This window comes from Eucyclogobius newberryi, unplaced genomic scaffold (assembly GCF_026437365.1).
Source record: "Eucyclogobius newberryi isolate DKJ021-1_F unplaced genomic scaffold, fEucNew1.0.hap1 SCAF_8, whole genome shotgun sequence".
NCBI lineage: Eukaryota > Metazoa > Chordata > Actinopteri > Gobiiformes > Gobiidae > Eucyclogobius > Eucyclogobius newberryi.
In genome coordinates, this window is record NW_027316500.1 from 8,309,926 (window position 1) to 8,327,495 (window position 17,570).

A 17,570-nucleotide genomic window follows, 5' to 3' on the forward strand; every position below is an offset into this window, starting at 1 on the left:
GTACCACACAAAATCTCTTCGAGGTCAGTAACCACAACCAGAATTAATCCACATATAAAACGCGCTGGATTATAAGGCGCACTGTAGTTTTGTGAGACAATAAAAGGCTTTTAAGTGCGCCTTACAGTGCAGAAAATACGGTAATTGCGATAAAACTGACGAGGAACGCTGTGCGGCCGTCTTACTTGCAGATGGTGCAGACGAAGCAGGCCGGGTGGTAGGTTTTGCCCAGCGCCGTGACCACCTCTCCCTCCACAAAGTCCCCGCAGCCGTTGCAGCGAGTGCCGTGCATGCGCTGGTAGTCCAGGGTGCACAGGTACTCGCCATTCTTCATGAAAAAGCCGCCCTGGGCCAGATCACAGCCGCACACTGTAAAAAACGCACGGAAATGAATGATAGAGTTAGGTCCAGCAGAGCCACTCTAAACATTGGAACATGCTCCAGTGGGTTTTTTGAAAAGAGATGCTGTTGGTGAAAGGGAAAAGGACATTATGCAGACGAAAAGATACATTTAAGATGGTTTTTCATTCTTCAGGTGAACAAAGGTGAGGCTAATGATGCTCCGGTGATGTTTTGTGCATTTGAAGGCTATACAACCCTTAGTAAGACATTATTTTAGAGTACCGGTACATTTAGTAACATCTAACGAGCTGCTAATTTGCATATCTTTAAAGGAGAAATGTTGTGTTTTTCAGGTACTTAGTGTTCATCAATAACATAAGTTATTTATCATACATACATTTTGTTCATTGTAAACCTCAATATTAATCTAAAAATATTTAATGTCTTGGATACAGAAACAGGTTCCCAACTGGGCTTGTACGCATTGGCCCCATGTGGGATGTAAGCAGTTTTAAGTAGGTAAATGTATGTGGGCCCTACTTGGGTTTTCCAATGGGCCCCACTGTAGTCGTGTATAAAGAGGGTATAAGGTGATATTTCTGCACTTTTGTCATTCATTTCACAGCCGTTTCACATTTATCTGATAATTTAACCTCAACTAACACGTTTAAAGACATGTTTTAGTACAGTTATGACATAATATCGTCAAAAAAACATTGAGATATTCATTTTTGTCAATATCGCCGGCCCTTAATGGAAGTACTTGCTTAATTAACAGCAGAATAAGACATTGATAACAGACAAATTGATACGAATTACCATCAAATTAATTACAATCTTCTTTTACTGTAACTTCTACGGGTTTGACTACTACTTCTGTCCGCTGTAGCTTCTAATACTAAACCTATAACGACTTCTGACAACTGTTGCTACTCCCACTTCTACAATATTTCCTGCTACTTCTACAACTATTTTCGCTGCTACACGAGACGAAAAACTACAGTATATTCACGCTAAAGTCATTGATAAACTTTTCACCTGTTCAACTGAATAACTCAAAGCCGTGGGAACTGAAAAAGCTTTTTTAGAAACGACGTTGTTCATGGCCAAGTTACACTTCGGACACAATCAAGCAGGCGTCTTTCATTGTTAAGGTGCACGACTCACATCGATTCTCTCATTGTGTGGTCCGGGAGGGGAAAGTGGTCCTTGGTCACGCTTCAAAATCACTCCAATGCCACAATAAAAGTCTCTAACAAGCTTCCTTTCATTCACTATAGCCTTGTTTGGAGCGGTGAATGTAATTTCCCTTGTAGCCTTGGATTTCAAAGTACAAACGCTTAAAATGCATGGTCAGAATACTAATTTTGAGTAACTTTATGCCCTTGTTATGTCCAGAAAAGTCTAATAAATATGTCCCTTCAAGCTGTATACTAATGTAGAGTTTTCTTTCTGGTATTTCCTGGTTTCCTAAAACAGCTCAGAGCTATTTCCACTCAGAAAGTCAGATTTTCCAGACGATGTGGAAGTTTAGTTTAGACTGGATCCAATGCACCACATCCTACAGTTTCCACCGTCTTAACATTTACAGTGCAGTATTTGTATTCTTGGGGTGTACCTACATTAAAAAGTCGCTCAGATCAGTTATTTATTTATTTTATCTTTATTATTTTTCCCCTCCATCCCTTGTTGGGAAATGGGAGGTTTTGTCTATAGGAGTTTTTGTTCATAAGAGATCTTCTATTTTTCAAACTTCCTATAAGTGATCTGTTCTTTTCCTCTGTATCTACCTGCGTTGCAACAATGAAATTTCCCCATGTGTGGACAATAAAGGATTATCTTATCTTATCTTATAACTACCGCAAAATGCCTCCCAATCCAATTTTGAGCGTCAAATGTGTTAAAATAAGCGCAGCCGTGCTTAAACGTTGACCTCCGCACACTTCAAATTGAGGAAACTGCCTTTTTCAACAATACAGAAATGCCATTTGTGAGCAGAACACACACGATAGTCATATATTTTACAAACTCACAGGGGCACGAGACACTTATCGCCCACCAGAGCTTTTAGTGCGTCCACTCGATGGTCTTCTGTCGTTGAATTATCTCTTAATTTCACCTGACCATGACAAACATGCCGAACATTGACTCGCTAATGTTACTGTTACTACTACTACTACTACTAATGTTACTGTTACTACTACTACTAATGTTACTGTTACTACTACTACTACTACTAATGTTACTGTTACTACTACTACTACTAATGTTACTGTTACTACTACTACTACTACTAATGTTACTGTCACTATTACTACTACTACTAATGTTACTGTCACTACTACTACTAATGTTACTGTTACTACTACTACTACTACTAATGTTACTGTTACTACTACTACTACTAATGTTACTGTTACTACTACTACTACTACTAATGTTACTGTCACTACTACTACTACTACTAATGTTACTGTCACTACTACTACTACTACTAATGTTACTGTTACTACTACTACTACTACTACTAATGTTACTGTTACTACTACTACTACTACTAATGTTACTGTTACTACTACTACTACTAATGTTACTGTTACTACTACTACTACTAATGTTACTGTTACTACTACTACTACTAATGTTACTGTTACTACTATTACTACTAATGTTACTGTTACTACTACTACTACTAATGTTACTGTTACTACTACTACTACTAATGTTACTGTTACTACTACTACTACTAATGTTACTGTTACTACTACTACTACTAATGTTACTGTTACTACTACTACTACTAATGTTACTGTTACTACTACTACTACTACTAATGTTACTGTTACTACTACTACTACTAATATTACTGTTACTACTACTACTACTAATAATGTTACTGTTACTACTACTACCACTAATGTTACTGTTACTACTACTACTACTAATGTTACTGTTACTACTACTACTACTGTTACTACTACTACTACTAATGTTACTGTTACTACTACTACTACTAATGTTACTATTACTATTACTACTACTACTAATGTTACTGTTACTACTACTAATGTTACTGTTACTGTTACTACTACTAATGTTACTGTTACTACTACTAATGTTACTGTTACTACTACTACCACTAATGTTACTGTTACTACTACTACTACTAATGTTACTGTTACTACTACTAATGTTACTGTTACTACTACTACTACTAATGTTACTGTTACTACTACTACTACTACTAATGTTACTGTTACTACTACTACTACTAATGTTACTGTTACTACTACTACTACTAATGTTACTATTACTACTACTACTAATGTTACTGTTACTGTTACTACTACTACTACTAATGTTACTGTTACTGTTACTACTACTACTACTAATGTTACTGTTACTACTAATGTTACTGTTACTACTACTACTAATGTTACTGTTACTGTTACTACTACTACTAATGTTACTGTTACTGTTACTACTACTACTAATGTTACTGTTACTGTTACTACTACTACTACTAATGTTACTGTTACTGTTACTACTACTACTACTACTAATGTTACTGATACTGTTACTACTACTACTAATGTTACTGTTACTACTACTACTACTAATGTTACTGTTACTACTACTACTACTAATATTATTGTTACTACTACTACTACTAATGTTACTGTTACTACTACTACCACTAATGTTACTGTTACTACTACTACTACTAATGTTACTGTTACTACTACTACTACTGTTACTACTACTACTACTAATGTTACTGTTACTACTACTACTACTAATGTTACTATTACTATTACTACTACTACTAATGTTACTGTTACTACTACTAATGTTACTGTTACTGTTACTACTACTAATGTTACTGTTACTACTACTAATGTTACTGTTACTACTACTACCACTAATGTTACTGTTACTACTACTACTACTAATGTTACTGTTACTACTACTAATGTTACTGTTACTACTACTACTACTAATGTTACTGTTACTACTACTACTACTACTAATGTTACTGTTACTACTACTACTACTAATGTTACTGTTACTACTACTACTACTAATGTTACTATTACTACTACTACTAATGTTACTGTTACTACTACTAATGTTACTGTTACTGTTACTACTACTAATGTTACTGTTACTACTACTAATGTTACTGTTACTACTACTACTACTAATGTTACTGTTACTACTACTACTACTAATGTTACTGTTACTACTACTACTACTAATGTTACTGTTACTACTACTACTACTAATGTTACTATTACTACTACTACTAATGTTACTGTTACTACTACTAATGATACTGTTACTGTTACTACTACTAATGTTACTGTTACTGTTACTACTACTAATGTTACTGTTACTGTTACTACTACTAATGTTACTGTTACTGTTACTACTACTAATGTTACTGTTACTGTTACTACTACTACTACTAATGTTACTATTACTATTACTACTACTACTAATGTTACTGTTACTACTACTAATGTTACTGTTACTGTTACTACTACTAATGTTACTGTTACTACTACTAATGTTACTGTTACTACTACTACCACTAATGTTACTGTTACTACTACTACTACTAATGTTACTGTTACTACTACTAATGTTACTGTTACTACTACTACTACTAATGTTACTGTTACTACTACTACTACTACTAATGTTACTGTTACTACTACTACTACTAATGTTACTGTTACTACTACTAATGTTACTATTACTACTACTACTAATGTTACTGTTACTACTACTAATGTTACTGTTACTGTTACTACTACTAATGTTACTGTTACTACTACTAATGTTACTGTTACTACTACTACTACTAATGTTACTGTTACTACTACTACTACTAATGTTACTGTTACTACTACTACTACTAATGTTACTGTTACTACTACTACTACTAATGTTACTATTACTACTACTACTAATGTTACTGTTACTACTACTAATGATACTGTTACTGTTACTACTACTAATGTTACTGTTACTGTTACTACTACTACTACTAATGTTACTGTTACTGTTACTACTACTACTAATGTTACTGTTACTGTTACTACTACTACTACTAATGTTACTGTTACTGTTACTACTACTACTACTAATGTTACTGTTACTACTACTACTAATGTTACTGTTACTACTACTACTAATGTTACTGTTACTGTTACTACTACTACTACTAATGTTACTGTTACTGTTACTACTACTACTACTAATGTTACTGTTACTGTTACTACTACTACTACTAATGTTACTGTTACTGTTACTACTACTACTACTACTAATGTTACTGATACTGTTACTACTACTACTAATGTTACTGTTACTACTACTACTAATGTTACTGTTACTACTACTACTACTAATGTTACTGTTACTGTTACTACTACTACTACTAATGTTACTGTTACTGTTACTACTACTAACTACTACTACTACTAATGTTACTGTTACTGTTACTACTACTACTAATGTTACTGTTACTGTTACTACTACTACTACTAATGTTACTGTTACTGTTACTACTACTACTACTAATGTTACTGTTACCACTACTACTACTACTAATGTTACTGTTACTGTTACTACTACTACTACTAATGTTACTGTTACTGTTACTACTACTACTACTAATGTTACTGTTACTGTTACTACTACTACTAATGTTACTGTTACTACTACTACTAATGTTACTGTTACTACTACTACTACTAATGTTACTGTTACTGTTACTACTACTACTACTAATGTTACTGTTACTGTTACTACTACTAACTACTACTACTACTAATGTTACTGTTACTGTTACTACTACTACTACTAATGTTACTGTTACTGTTACTACTACTACTACTAATGTTACTGTTACTGTTACTACTACTACTACTAATGTTACTGTTACTGTTACTTCTACTACTAATGTTACTGTTACTACTACTACTAATGTTACTGTTACTACTACTACTAATGTTACTGTTACTACTACTACTACTGTTACTGTTACTGTTACTACTACTACTACTAATGTTACTGTTACTGTTACTACTACTACTACTACTACTACTACTACTACTACTACTACTACTACTACTACTACTACTCTGTTATTACATCACACATAGTAGGCTCACTGCTTTTGCACCGTTTATGTTCATTGCACAGATTTTTACACATGTCTGCACTAACCTTTTCTGAATTGTATTTATTTGTGTTGTTTATACTGCGCGGCCGAGACAAATTCCCCCTCGTGGGACGATAAAGTTTAAATTGAGTGTCTGGTTTTCACACCACAAAACCGGAAGTACTTTTAGCTCGTTTTTAGCTCGTCCTTTCACAAAGGCTGTGGCATCATTAATATTACCAATCAGAGCGCTGCTTTCAGCTCTGACTTCTGGGCTGACGAGACATTAAATACTTCATTATGAGAGTCAGACAGCGCGCCGCAGTCACACAGTGTCAGCATTTACGACAACAAAAGGTCAGGTAGCACTGCTTTAACTTAAATGTACTAATACTACATGCATGGGGGTGATTTAGAGAAAATATATCTTATTTATATTTTTGTATCTTGATAAAAATAAATCTGAAGTTATTCCAGCGATCCAAAAGCTAAAATGTGTCTTTAATAATTGTGTTTGTCGGTGTTTAGGCAAGGCAAGGCAAGGCAAGTTTATTTGTAGAGCACATTTCATACACAAGGCAATTCAAAGTGCTTCACAAAGCAGGAAAAATGCATTCAAATCACAAAGAAATTACAGAAACAGAAATACAATAAAATTAACTAAATTAAAAATTATCAATCCAACTGATTTTCTAAACTAATAAAATCACAAACAAAAGAGAAGAGTGCAAAGATAAAAATTAACTACAATAAAATTAACTAAATTAAAAATTATCAATCCAACTGATTTTCTAAACTAATAAAATCACAAACAAAAGAGAAGAGTGCAAAGAAAAAATCCTTTCAGTCATATGCGCAGCTAAACAAAACTGTTTTTAGCTTAGATTTGAACATTGTCAGAGTAGAAGCCTGTCTCACATCTTCAGGAAGACTGTTCCAGATTTTAGCTGCATAAAACTGAAACGCAGATTCCCCATGTTTAGTCCTGACTCTGGCACCAGCAGGAGGCCGGTCCATGTTTAGTCCTGACTCTGGCACCAGCAGGAGGCCGGTCCCTGAGGTCCTCAGAGTCCGAGATGGTTCATATGGCACTAACATGTCCAAGATGTACTTTGGTGCTAGGCCATGGAGAGACTTGTACACAAGCAGAGCTGCTTTAAAGTCTATTCTCTGAGCCACAGGGAGCCAGTGCAGAGACCTGAGAACAGGACTAATGTGATCATACTTCCTGGTTCTGGTCAGGACCCGAGCAGCAGCGTTCTGGATGTACTGCAGCTGTTTTACAACTCGTTTGGAGAGACCAGTGAGCAGGCCGTTACAGTAGTCTATTCTACTGGAGACAAACGCGTGGATAAGTCTCTCTAAATCTGGTTTTGACACTATATTTTTGATTTTGGCAATGTTTTTTAGATGGTAAAAAGCTGCTGATGTTATTGATTTGACGTGGCTATTAAAGTTCAAGTCTGAGTCCATTATTACCCCCAGATTTCTAATTTGGTTTGTAGGTTTTAGAGCGAGACTCTGGAGGTGACCGCTAACACTTTCTCTTTGTTTCTGTGGGCCAAAAACGATTATTTCAGTCTTGTCTGAGTTCAGCTGGAGAAAGTTGTTTTGCATCCACAAACTGATCTGTTGGATGCAGTGACAGAGTGAATCCACTGGTCCATATTCACCTGCCGATAGTGAAACATAGATCTGAGTGTCATCTGCATAATTGTGATAGGACACATTTTCACTGCGTATCAACTGACCCAACGGCAGCATGTAGAGGTTGAACAGAAGGGGACCCAGGACTGACCCTTGGGGCACTCCACAGGTCAGGGTCATGTGGTCTGAGACACAGCTACCAATTTCAACAAAGTACTTCCTGTCTTCCAGATAGGACCTTAACCAGTTTAGGGCAGTGCCAGTGATGCCCACCCAGTCCTCTAGTCTCTGTAAGAGGATCCCATGATCGACAGTGTCAAAAGCAGCACTCAGATCTAACAAAATTAAGACTGAGGCTTTGCCCGTGTCAGTGTTCAGGCGGATGTCATTTGTCACCTTGACAAGAGCAGTCTCAGTGCTGTGATGAGGTCTAAAACCTGACTGAAAAACATCAAATGAGTTGTTTATTAAGAGGAAATCTGTGAGCTGTTGGTAAACAACCTTTTCAAGGACTTTGCCCCAAAATGGTAGATTAGAGATGGGCCGGTAATGACTCAGTACTGCGGCATCAAGACTGCTCTTCTTTAGGAGAGGCTTTATGACCGCAGTTTTCAACGACATTGGGAATGTTCCAGATTGAAGCGACATGTTAACTAAGTGAGTGAATGGTGCTAACAAACTGTTCAGCACAGACTTTAGAAATTTGGTGGGTAACACATCAAGGCAGCATGTAGATGAACTCAGACTGGTGATGATCTCATGGACAGTTTTGTCAGTTACTGGTGCAACGTGAGTTAGCTCTAAGTGTCTTGGTGGTTTTAGGGTAATTTTTTGCATTGTGGGATTTATAGCATTTTTAATGCCCTGAACTTTGTCATTAAAGAATAATGCAAACTCATTACACTTGGATGTGGAAATGAGTTCTAACGGCAGCTGAGCTGGAGGGTTTGTTAATCTGTTTACTGTGGCAAACAGGACACGCGAGTTGTTACTGCAGCTTCCAATTATTTCAGAAAAATATCTTTCCCTAGTTCTACATAAGATTAGGTTGTACATGTTCAGCTTTTCTTTGTAAATCTCTTTTTGAACCTGGAGCTTTGACTTGCGCCATTTCCGTTCGGCCCTGCGGCACTCCCTTTTCTGTGCCCTGACCGAATCATCATTTCTCCACGGCGCCTTCTGCTTATTTTTAACCATTTTAGCCTTTATAGGGGCGATGGTGTCCAGAACATTCAAAACACTAGATTTAACAGAGTTCAACAAATCATTTACATTAGAACATGAGACATTTTCAAAGTGTATCATTTCCATAAACAGTGCACCTGTGCCATCACTTATGTGTCTCCTCTGAACAACTGCAGGACCAACCGGAGGTTTGGGAGAAACAGACAGGTCAAAGAAGACACAGAAATGATCAGACAGAGCAACATCGATCACATTAACATTTGAAATATTTACCCCCTTTGTAATTATGAGATCTAGAGTGTGTCCTTTGCTGTGGGTGGGGCCTCTCACATGCTGAGTAAGACTGAAGGTTTCAAGGACAGCATCAAGCTCTTTAGCGTTTCTGTCACAAATATTATCAACATGCACATTGAAATCACCTGTAATGACCAAACCATCAAAGATGGTTTAGATGTGAAAAGACAGTAAAACTACCCACTAAAGCACAGAATAATCGCTTTACACTCTCATTTGGGAGTTTGATACATTTTTATTGATCAACCTTTTTTCAGATTTTAATGTTTTTAATTTTCTGAACCACATACCTAAAATAAAAATATGACACATCTTGAATGTATGTATGTGTTAGTTCTGTCATTTCGATGCATTTTAATGATTGCCAAGCACTTTGTATCACGTTATGTACAAATTGTGCTGTACAAATACATGTTGCATACTTGCTACTACAACTTCTACAACTCTATTTCTCTATTTAGTTTCTCAAAATCTTCTCAAGTCATAGAAAAGCTCGCTGGTCTAATGGTCCGTGTTACTCCAGTCCAGGAGCACGGATCGAACCCTTTTGTAAATGCCGCGGAGGAGAAGGTGGAAAATCTGTTTGATTTGGGAGTCGTTATATTTGTTCTTACGTAACGTGAGTAAATCCTGGCTGAATGGAGCGAAGGGGAATGAGCTCTAACTGTGTCGGGCTCAGGGCTGATGGGATTGGCCTATAACAGAATACCACCTCTGACTCCTCAACAGATGTGCCATGTTTTCATTTGAAGTGTGTTTTTGGCCGACCTTAACGGGAAGAGGTATTAAAAAATGAACTGTAAGTGAAAGAACGAGGACGGAGTGGGATAAAGCTGTTATTCAGATGCATTGTGGGTTTTCAGGACACCTATTTTTGTCTATGTGGAGCATCAAAATAAACAACCTTAAATGATTTTGAATAATTATGAAGTTGCTCTGTAATTTGTCCTGCTTTAAATCTTTTGTACTGTAATTTAGAGCCGCTATTCTTTTTAATTTATTTTATTATTGGGGCTCTGTACAAAATACACAAAGATCATGAAATCAAACTATTTTTTTACCTCAAATAAGGCATTGGCCCCGTCTTAAAATGGAACATATACTGTATAAAGTGCCTGAACATGGATTATTTTACTTCAGGTTTTTGGTAGCACTTTATGCCTGTCTCAGTCAAATTATTAATCAGTAAAAATTAAGAATGATTCAGGCTTAATAATTACTTAATAAATACTTTGATCCTAATTCCTAACCCTTACCTTACTTAAGTAATTACCAAGCCTTAATCAAGCTTAATAAACTATATGTAAATATGCTTATGCTTAGTTAAGGCAGTTATTATAAAGTGGTACCAGGTCTTTTTCTCTTTTTTCACTGCAGACAAAAACGAATACAATGATTTGTGATTAAAAGTCTTATGTTAGGTTGAATAACAAAATATTCATCACAAATATATATGTATATGTACATATATTTCCACTTCCTTAGGTTAGGTTTGCTGCCCTCAAAAGTGACTCACTGTCTTTATTATCATCAGAACAACAACAACTAAATGAAACACTGACCCTAATTGGACAGCAACATGGATTAAAGGTGCACTAAGTAACCTTTCTGACCTTTCTGAAGGAGAGTACGCCACCATCTTTACTCTGCATGGAATGTTCCACCTTATACGGATATTTTTGAGCAATAAAAACATTTCTAATTGAATGAAACGTAAAGTTGATATGTCTGATGAATGCCATATTGTGGAACGTTGAGGCAATTTAATAACATCTCCATGGATACAAGCAGGAAGCAACCCCCCCAACAGAAAGGTTATCAGTGCATCTTTAATTAAATGGAAAAAGGTGATATAATCCTATATACTTACATAAGAGTAACATTTCTGGGACTTTTTCTATCACGTACAATGTATTTCTCAGCTTGAGCGCGACACTTCTCTCAGACGTCCTGCGCTCGTCCATCCTCTCCTCCAGTCCAGATTTAGGCCTGTAATCTCCGTGTTTGCGCTGTTATTTTCAGCTCCCAGCGAACTATTAAAGTCCAGTCACGGATTAACTACACGCAGCCAGCGAAGTGGGTTTGGTGCTGAACACTTTGAGCGCCCCCTGTCTGTGGAGCGGTGGGGGCAATTTGTGTTTTGGTCCCTGTGAACGCCATGCACACAACGTTAAACGGTTTGTGCGAGAAAACATCAAACCAAAGGGACAAGAGGGAAATTAAATTGGTTGTTATTAGTTAAAATTATCAGATTTTTTATTTATCTTATGTAATATGGTATTTTCAGACATTTCACAATAATAATACAGTGAGGTTTCATGTATATGCAATTAAATAGAATAACTTATCAAGGCGTTTTAAAAGGAAAGGAATTAAGCATATCGACAATTATCCTGACGACAATAACGGTGTAAACATTGCACCTCGAAATGAATCTTGTGGCAATATTACAATTTAAGTATTTTTATCAGCTGTAAAATAAGAAAACATTAGCTCGCTTTTGTTTTTAGCTCGAAACAATACAATATTCTGCGAGTAAATTCATCTAATTGATTGATTAAAGGGAAACAAATGCACAAAATTCCATGTACTTGCTGTATATGGGTTGTAAATATTCGACATTTCCACTGATTATTTCAAAGTTTGATCAATATCCAGTTATATTTGTAGCTTGTGCACTGACAACTACCTCATTTAGACATATTATTTTTAACATACGCATACAGATGATCGCACAGTAACAGTGACGCCAACTGTGAATCAATGTCTATTTTACAAAGCTGTTTCTGAATGGCCTCCTCCCCGTCGTTTCATCAAAGCAGAAGTGTGACACCGTTATATCATACTATTACAATTGTGTCGGATGAATCATGAATTTTAAGATCTCGCACAGAAACTGTTAATTTTCACACTCTCCCACCTCCTGCTTCAGATCCCGACGCGCTCATCGACATCGACACATTTGTGAAGCGAAAAGTGTACAAATCATACGGTTGTTGTTGTTGTCAGGATGCAAACGGAACAAAACATTAACCTATATACGGCATTTAAATGAAGTGTTTTTATTAGTGACTTTGAGGCATTATTTGTATTCAAAATTGGGCTTCATCACCTTGTTCCTGGGGGTCTGATGTGAGTAATCTGATTTCTAAAATTTCAGGTTTTGACAAGGAATATAAGCAAAAAAGAGTTATTCTAAAATTCAGTGGACTTTGTCTTAAAGTTACACAGCAGTAACTCTAAAACTCAAAAACAAATCTGATTTCTCTTGTGAAAGTAAACACGCGCCAAAATCAGAGCTAAATATTGGGTAAAAATCGGATTATTTGAGTTATCTGATTTTTACTGGCCATGTAAACGATGACTAATCTGATTCCTCTCAATTTCTCTATGCAGACAAAAAAAACTGTGCCAAAGAGAAAACTCTCAGATCTAATTATTATGTTTTATTATTATTCTAGTTATCTGATTATTTGAAGTTCCACTGGTGACGAGAACTAATAATGGCTGTTGCTCAGGTATATAAATAAATACATGAAAACACTTATATATTTGACCTGGCTGTTGCTCAGTGGTTCGTCAGTCTGTGAAAAGTGCCTTGATTGTTCAAAAAAGTGTCTTCCTTATTATTACCTTATTCATTGACTAATACGCAACTTTCCCAACCTTTTCAGAAGTGCTCTGTGTAACTTATTCTCATATAAATACTATTGCTTTGCCTAAATGAAATTTCCCCATGTGGGACAATAAAGGAATATCTTATCTTATCTTATGTTTTGCATTATGGCATTAAATTAACACGTCTTGTAAATCACAGGTTGGACAGTCAGGCAGAAATGTGTCTTTAAATGTATTAGTTGAGGTTTAATTATCAGATAAATGTGAAATGCCTGCTAAATGAATAAGAAAAGTGCAGAAATATGACCTTTGAAAGTTCCCACCATTTTTTTGTTTCTCTTCATCCACACCTTCTTGTCTCGATGAAGATAAATGAGTTAAAGGCCATATTGTGAGACAAGCCAGTGTCAGACCCTCCACATGAAAAGTTACTTTTTTTAACTTGCAATTGCACCACACTTTAAATGATTGTTACAGAGCCACGTGGGCCCCGCCTTTAGTCGGCTCCGTACCTTTGCACGTGAAGCATTTGAGGTGGAAGTGCTTGTTCTGGACGCGCAGCACTTCTCCTTTACACGGCTGTCCACATTTGTAACACTGGATCAGGGGCTTGTCCGCCGAGTGATGCTGCTGAGTGTCCTGCGCATGGGCCACTGCGAAACACACACAGGAGAGACAGAAACGTCACACACGCAGACACGACACGGAGGACGAAGAGCGCCAACGATTCATGTTCCTCTCTCAGGCCAGAGCAACGACGAGGGGCGACACGTGTGAGAACGTAAGAATGAAAGTGACTGCAGAGAGAAGATTTGTGTGGAGGTTTTGAGATGGGTCATTTTCTAGTAGAGCGACTAATCAACCACGAAACTAATCATTTTTTGACAAAGTTGAATCCACATCTGGACCGTACAGACTCTAAAATACTTGAATCAAACTGAATCAAACTTGTGATAATTACCAATAACACAATTAATTCATATATTATAATTAAATCAAGTCATTAGTATGCATTCACCTTAATCTGGTTAAAAATGTATTCCAAAAATCTCAATCTCAAAATAAATAATTGTGTAACTGGTTTACTAATAAAAAAAAATAAAAAATGGATTTAAAATAATCGTTAGCTGCAGCCCGTATAACTCTACTGCTGTATAAAGTTGTACAAAGTTTTATAAAACCATCTTTCCATAAAAGTAAATTACATTTTATTCCAAGCTCTTCTTTTAACGCACTGGCAGAACAATTACTTCAGGAATTATTTAATTTTTACTAGTTTTATTTTCTCCACAATTAGAACGTGTTTTATTTAAGATACATTTAAGAATCACACTCTGACCGAGCATTTGTCCCAGTTTATAAGTCGACGCACAAATTCCTCAAACAGTTACCACTTCTTATAGCCGGGGACTGGGATTTCGGGCCTCAAAAAGTGAAGACCCGAAGACGTAAGCGATAAGGAGCCTGCACTGAGAGTCTGTGGGGCCGAAGCAGAGCAGGAGGCCCCCAGAGAACAACATACTAAATATAGAGCCCACTGACAGAGAGGTGGAGAAACAGAGCGAGAGGCAGAGAAAGTAAGAGAGAGGGGACTTTTTAACTTCAAATATGAGGCTAAAATGAGGCTTCTAGATGAAGAAATCAAGATATATATATATATATATTATAAAGCACTGTCTCACTTTTGTTTAATGATGTGTCCGTTTAGTGTCTGTTTCTACTCCAGATGATGAGAAACTGTAACTCTAATTCCACAATATTTATCATTAAAGTTGACTAGATTCAGGATTTACAGTATTTTCCATTTGTGCATCATAAATGAGTCCAATTAGGCCCAAAAAGGATTTAAAAAAAAGGAAAATATATGTATAAAAAAGACTCTACTCTACTAAGTCAGAGCCAAAGTGAAATTCTTGTGTTAAGATATAAAGCTAGTTACTTAAAAACACACACAATAAGCGGGTAAAACACTTTAATTCTATGTATACATAATAAAACAAGTATCAAAACTATTGCAAATGCCAGTTTTGAGAGGTTATACCATCATCTCTTCAGTGACAAACAACAAAATCTAAATTGAAGAGAAAATGTAAGATTTAAAGGTATGTAAAGTCTATTCCGTGTACAATTACTCTTATAATAATACCTTGCTGTTGATGTATACTCAAAGGCTTTTAAAAATGACATGTCCAGTAAGTATAAGAATGGCCTTGCACAGCCTATGATTAAGAGCTTCAGGTGCAGGTCTGAAGTGAGCTCAAATAAATGGTGTGTGTTTGAAAGAGCTCGTTTTCTATTCTCAAGTATTACTTCTGCTCAAGAGCCTGTGTTTGCTGCTCGTTCACCTGCTCCATTAACTCATCCATGCTTACTCACCTGTTCCTTACACACTTTAAGAGGAAATTCAATTTGTATCCGCTCTAATCTGAATCAAGCAGCAGCATGAGCTTTCTCTGACTGATCCAGGAAGATACAAACTTCTCCTTCACGCTGCAAAATAAATAATTATAGGCTTGAATTGAGTTGTGCACAGGAGAATATTTTGAAGTACTTATATCACAAAAATGACATGGTCTTTATGCACGGATACGTTTTGAACAATGTTGCGAAATTGCAGTCCCAAAAACGAAATATCTTGTTTTATTCTGCATAAATACTGGTAACCAGGGATTATTCTGCTGTATTAGTTTGTCAGTTCATAGGCATACTTCAGTATTTTTATCAATCCTATTCTAATTGTGGCTGTGATTGCAGTATTGACAGGCAAGAATTTAGTGTCAACCTTTAAGACTTTTGTTCCGGGACGTCCAATGAAAAAGTGCTTTGAGAGATGAACAGTGAGTGATTCTCAAGTATTTCTAAATCTGTTTCACAAACAAGGGCCTAAAACTGGACTAAACCAAAGGGGAAAGTGACTGAGACAGGACTAAAACTGAACTAAAGCAGGATTAAACCAGGGCAAAACTGGACTGATTCATGACTTAAACACGAGTAAACCAGGCCACAAAAACAGACTGAACCTGGACTAAAACAGAACTAAAACACAAGCAAGCCAGGGCAATAAAATGGACTGAACCTGGACTAAAACTGGACTAAAATAGAATTAAAACTGAATTTAAACAGGATTTGACCAGGATGAGAAAAGCGACTGTACCTGGACTAAAACTGGACTAAACAAAGGTAGGAAAAGGGAAGGAATCAAGACAAAAACTAAACTAAAACAGGATTAAACCAGGGCAAAACTGGACTGATTCATGACTTAAACAGAACTAAACCAGGGCAAGAAAATGGACTGAGCCTGGACTAAAACAGAACTAAAACACAAGTAAACCAGGACAAGAAAATGGACTGAGCCTGGACTAAAACAGAATGAAACGAGGAGTAAAGCAGTCCAGATAACTGTGGGCTAAGTCTGTATTAAACGTATGAATTCTCTGCATTTGGGAGGTGAGCAGTGCTGCATTGGCGCACTCGCTGCTCTGACAGATGACTTCACTTTGAGGGACATTAGGTAACATCCTCTCTCCACTTTTCTGTCTATTTTAACAAACACATAAAAGGCTATCTGCTCCTTCTGCAGCCGCGAATCATTATCTGAGGCCAAAATAAGACTCTTCCACCAAAAGAACAGGAAAAGCATCAGGGCCGATCAATGGGATGCTAAAATAAGACGGGATTATTGATGACTGAGCCTCTGCCCTGGATCACTGCCCCTAAACATGACATTTAATGGATAAAAGTGAGAACGTGTCAGCACTAGACTATATATAGCATGTCATTTCCATATTTTCATTACTTAACAGCAAGATTACATGTTTTTCGAGGTATTTTTCAGCATTAAAACACCTCTAATTGAACGCAAGGTGGATTACATGACATCGGTTATGATCCACCAATTTTGTTAACGTTAAAATGTATCATCTAAACATGTTTTTAAGCGCGATGTGTAAATCTGTTTTCCCACAGACCAAAACGTTCACAGTTCAAGTTTGTAGCATCCATCAACTGCAGGACCAGGCAGATAAAGCCTTGGATTAAATGATGAATCAATTTGAAACTTAAAGCACGCTGGGAGGACTTTAAATGAGAAAAGAAGCAGAACAAATAGCCCGCATACTTCACCTAATAGATGCAATAATTTTCTGAAGGAATCAACACTAAACTACAACTCGTAACAACAATTTGGCTGCGTTGATTTAGTCCTGCTCTTCTCCAGTCCAGTGAGGTTCATTTAGTCGTCTGATAGACTGAGAAATACTGTAAAAGAAGGATTCTTTTTCTGTCTTTCAGCAACAAAACCTGTGTAAATCAG

The 17,570-nt window shown here is 36.4% G+C and overlaps 1 protein-coding gene across 8 annotated transcripts in view; it reads right to left on the reverse strand.

Moving 5' to 3' along the window:
• ablim1a (actin binding LIM protein 1a) overlaps window positions 1-17,570 on the reverse strand; it is a 94,874-nt gene that overhangs the window by 35,686 nt on the left and 41,618 nt on the right. For all 8 annotated transcript variants that reach the window (XR_011925380.1, XM_072437532.1, XM_072437528.1 and 5 more), the window contains exons 2-3: window positions 13,771-13,911; window positions 186-369 (exon numbers count right to left, since the gene is read on the reverse strand). Coding sequence is in view for 7 of the 8 variants with exons in the window: in XM_072437532.1 (XP_072293633.1) it covers window positions 186-369; window positions 13,771-13,911 (325 nt within the window). In the remaining variant the exon portion in view is untranslated. The remainder of the gene's footprint in view (window positions 1-185; window positions 370-13,770; window positions 13,912-17,570) is intronic.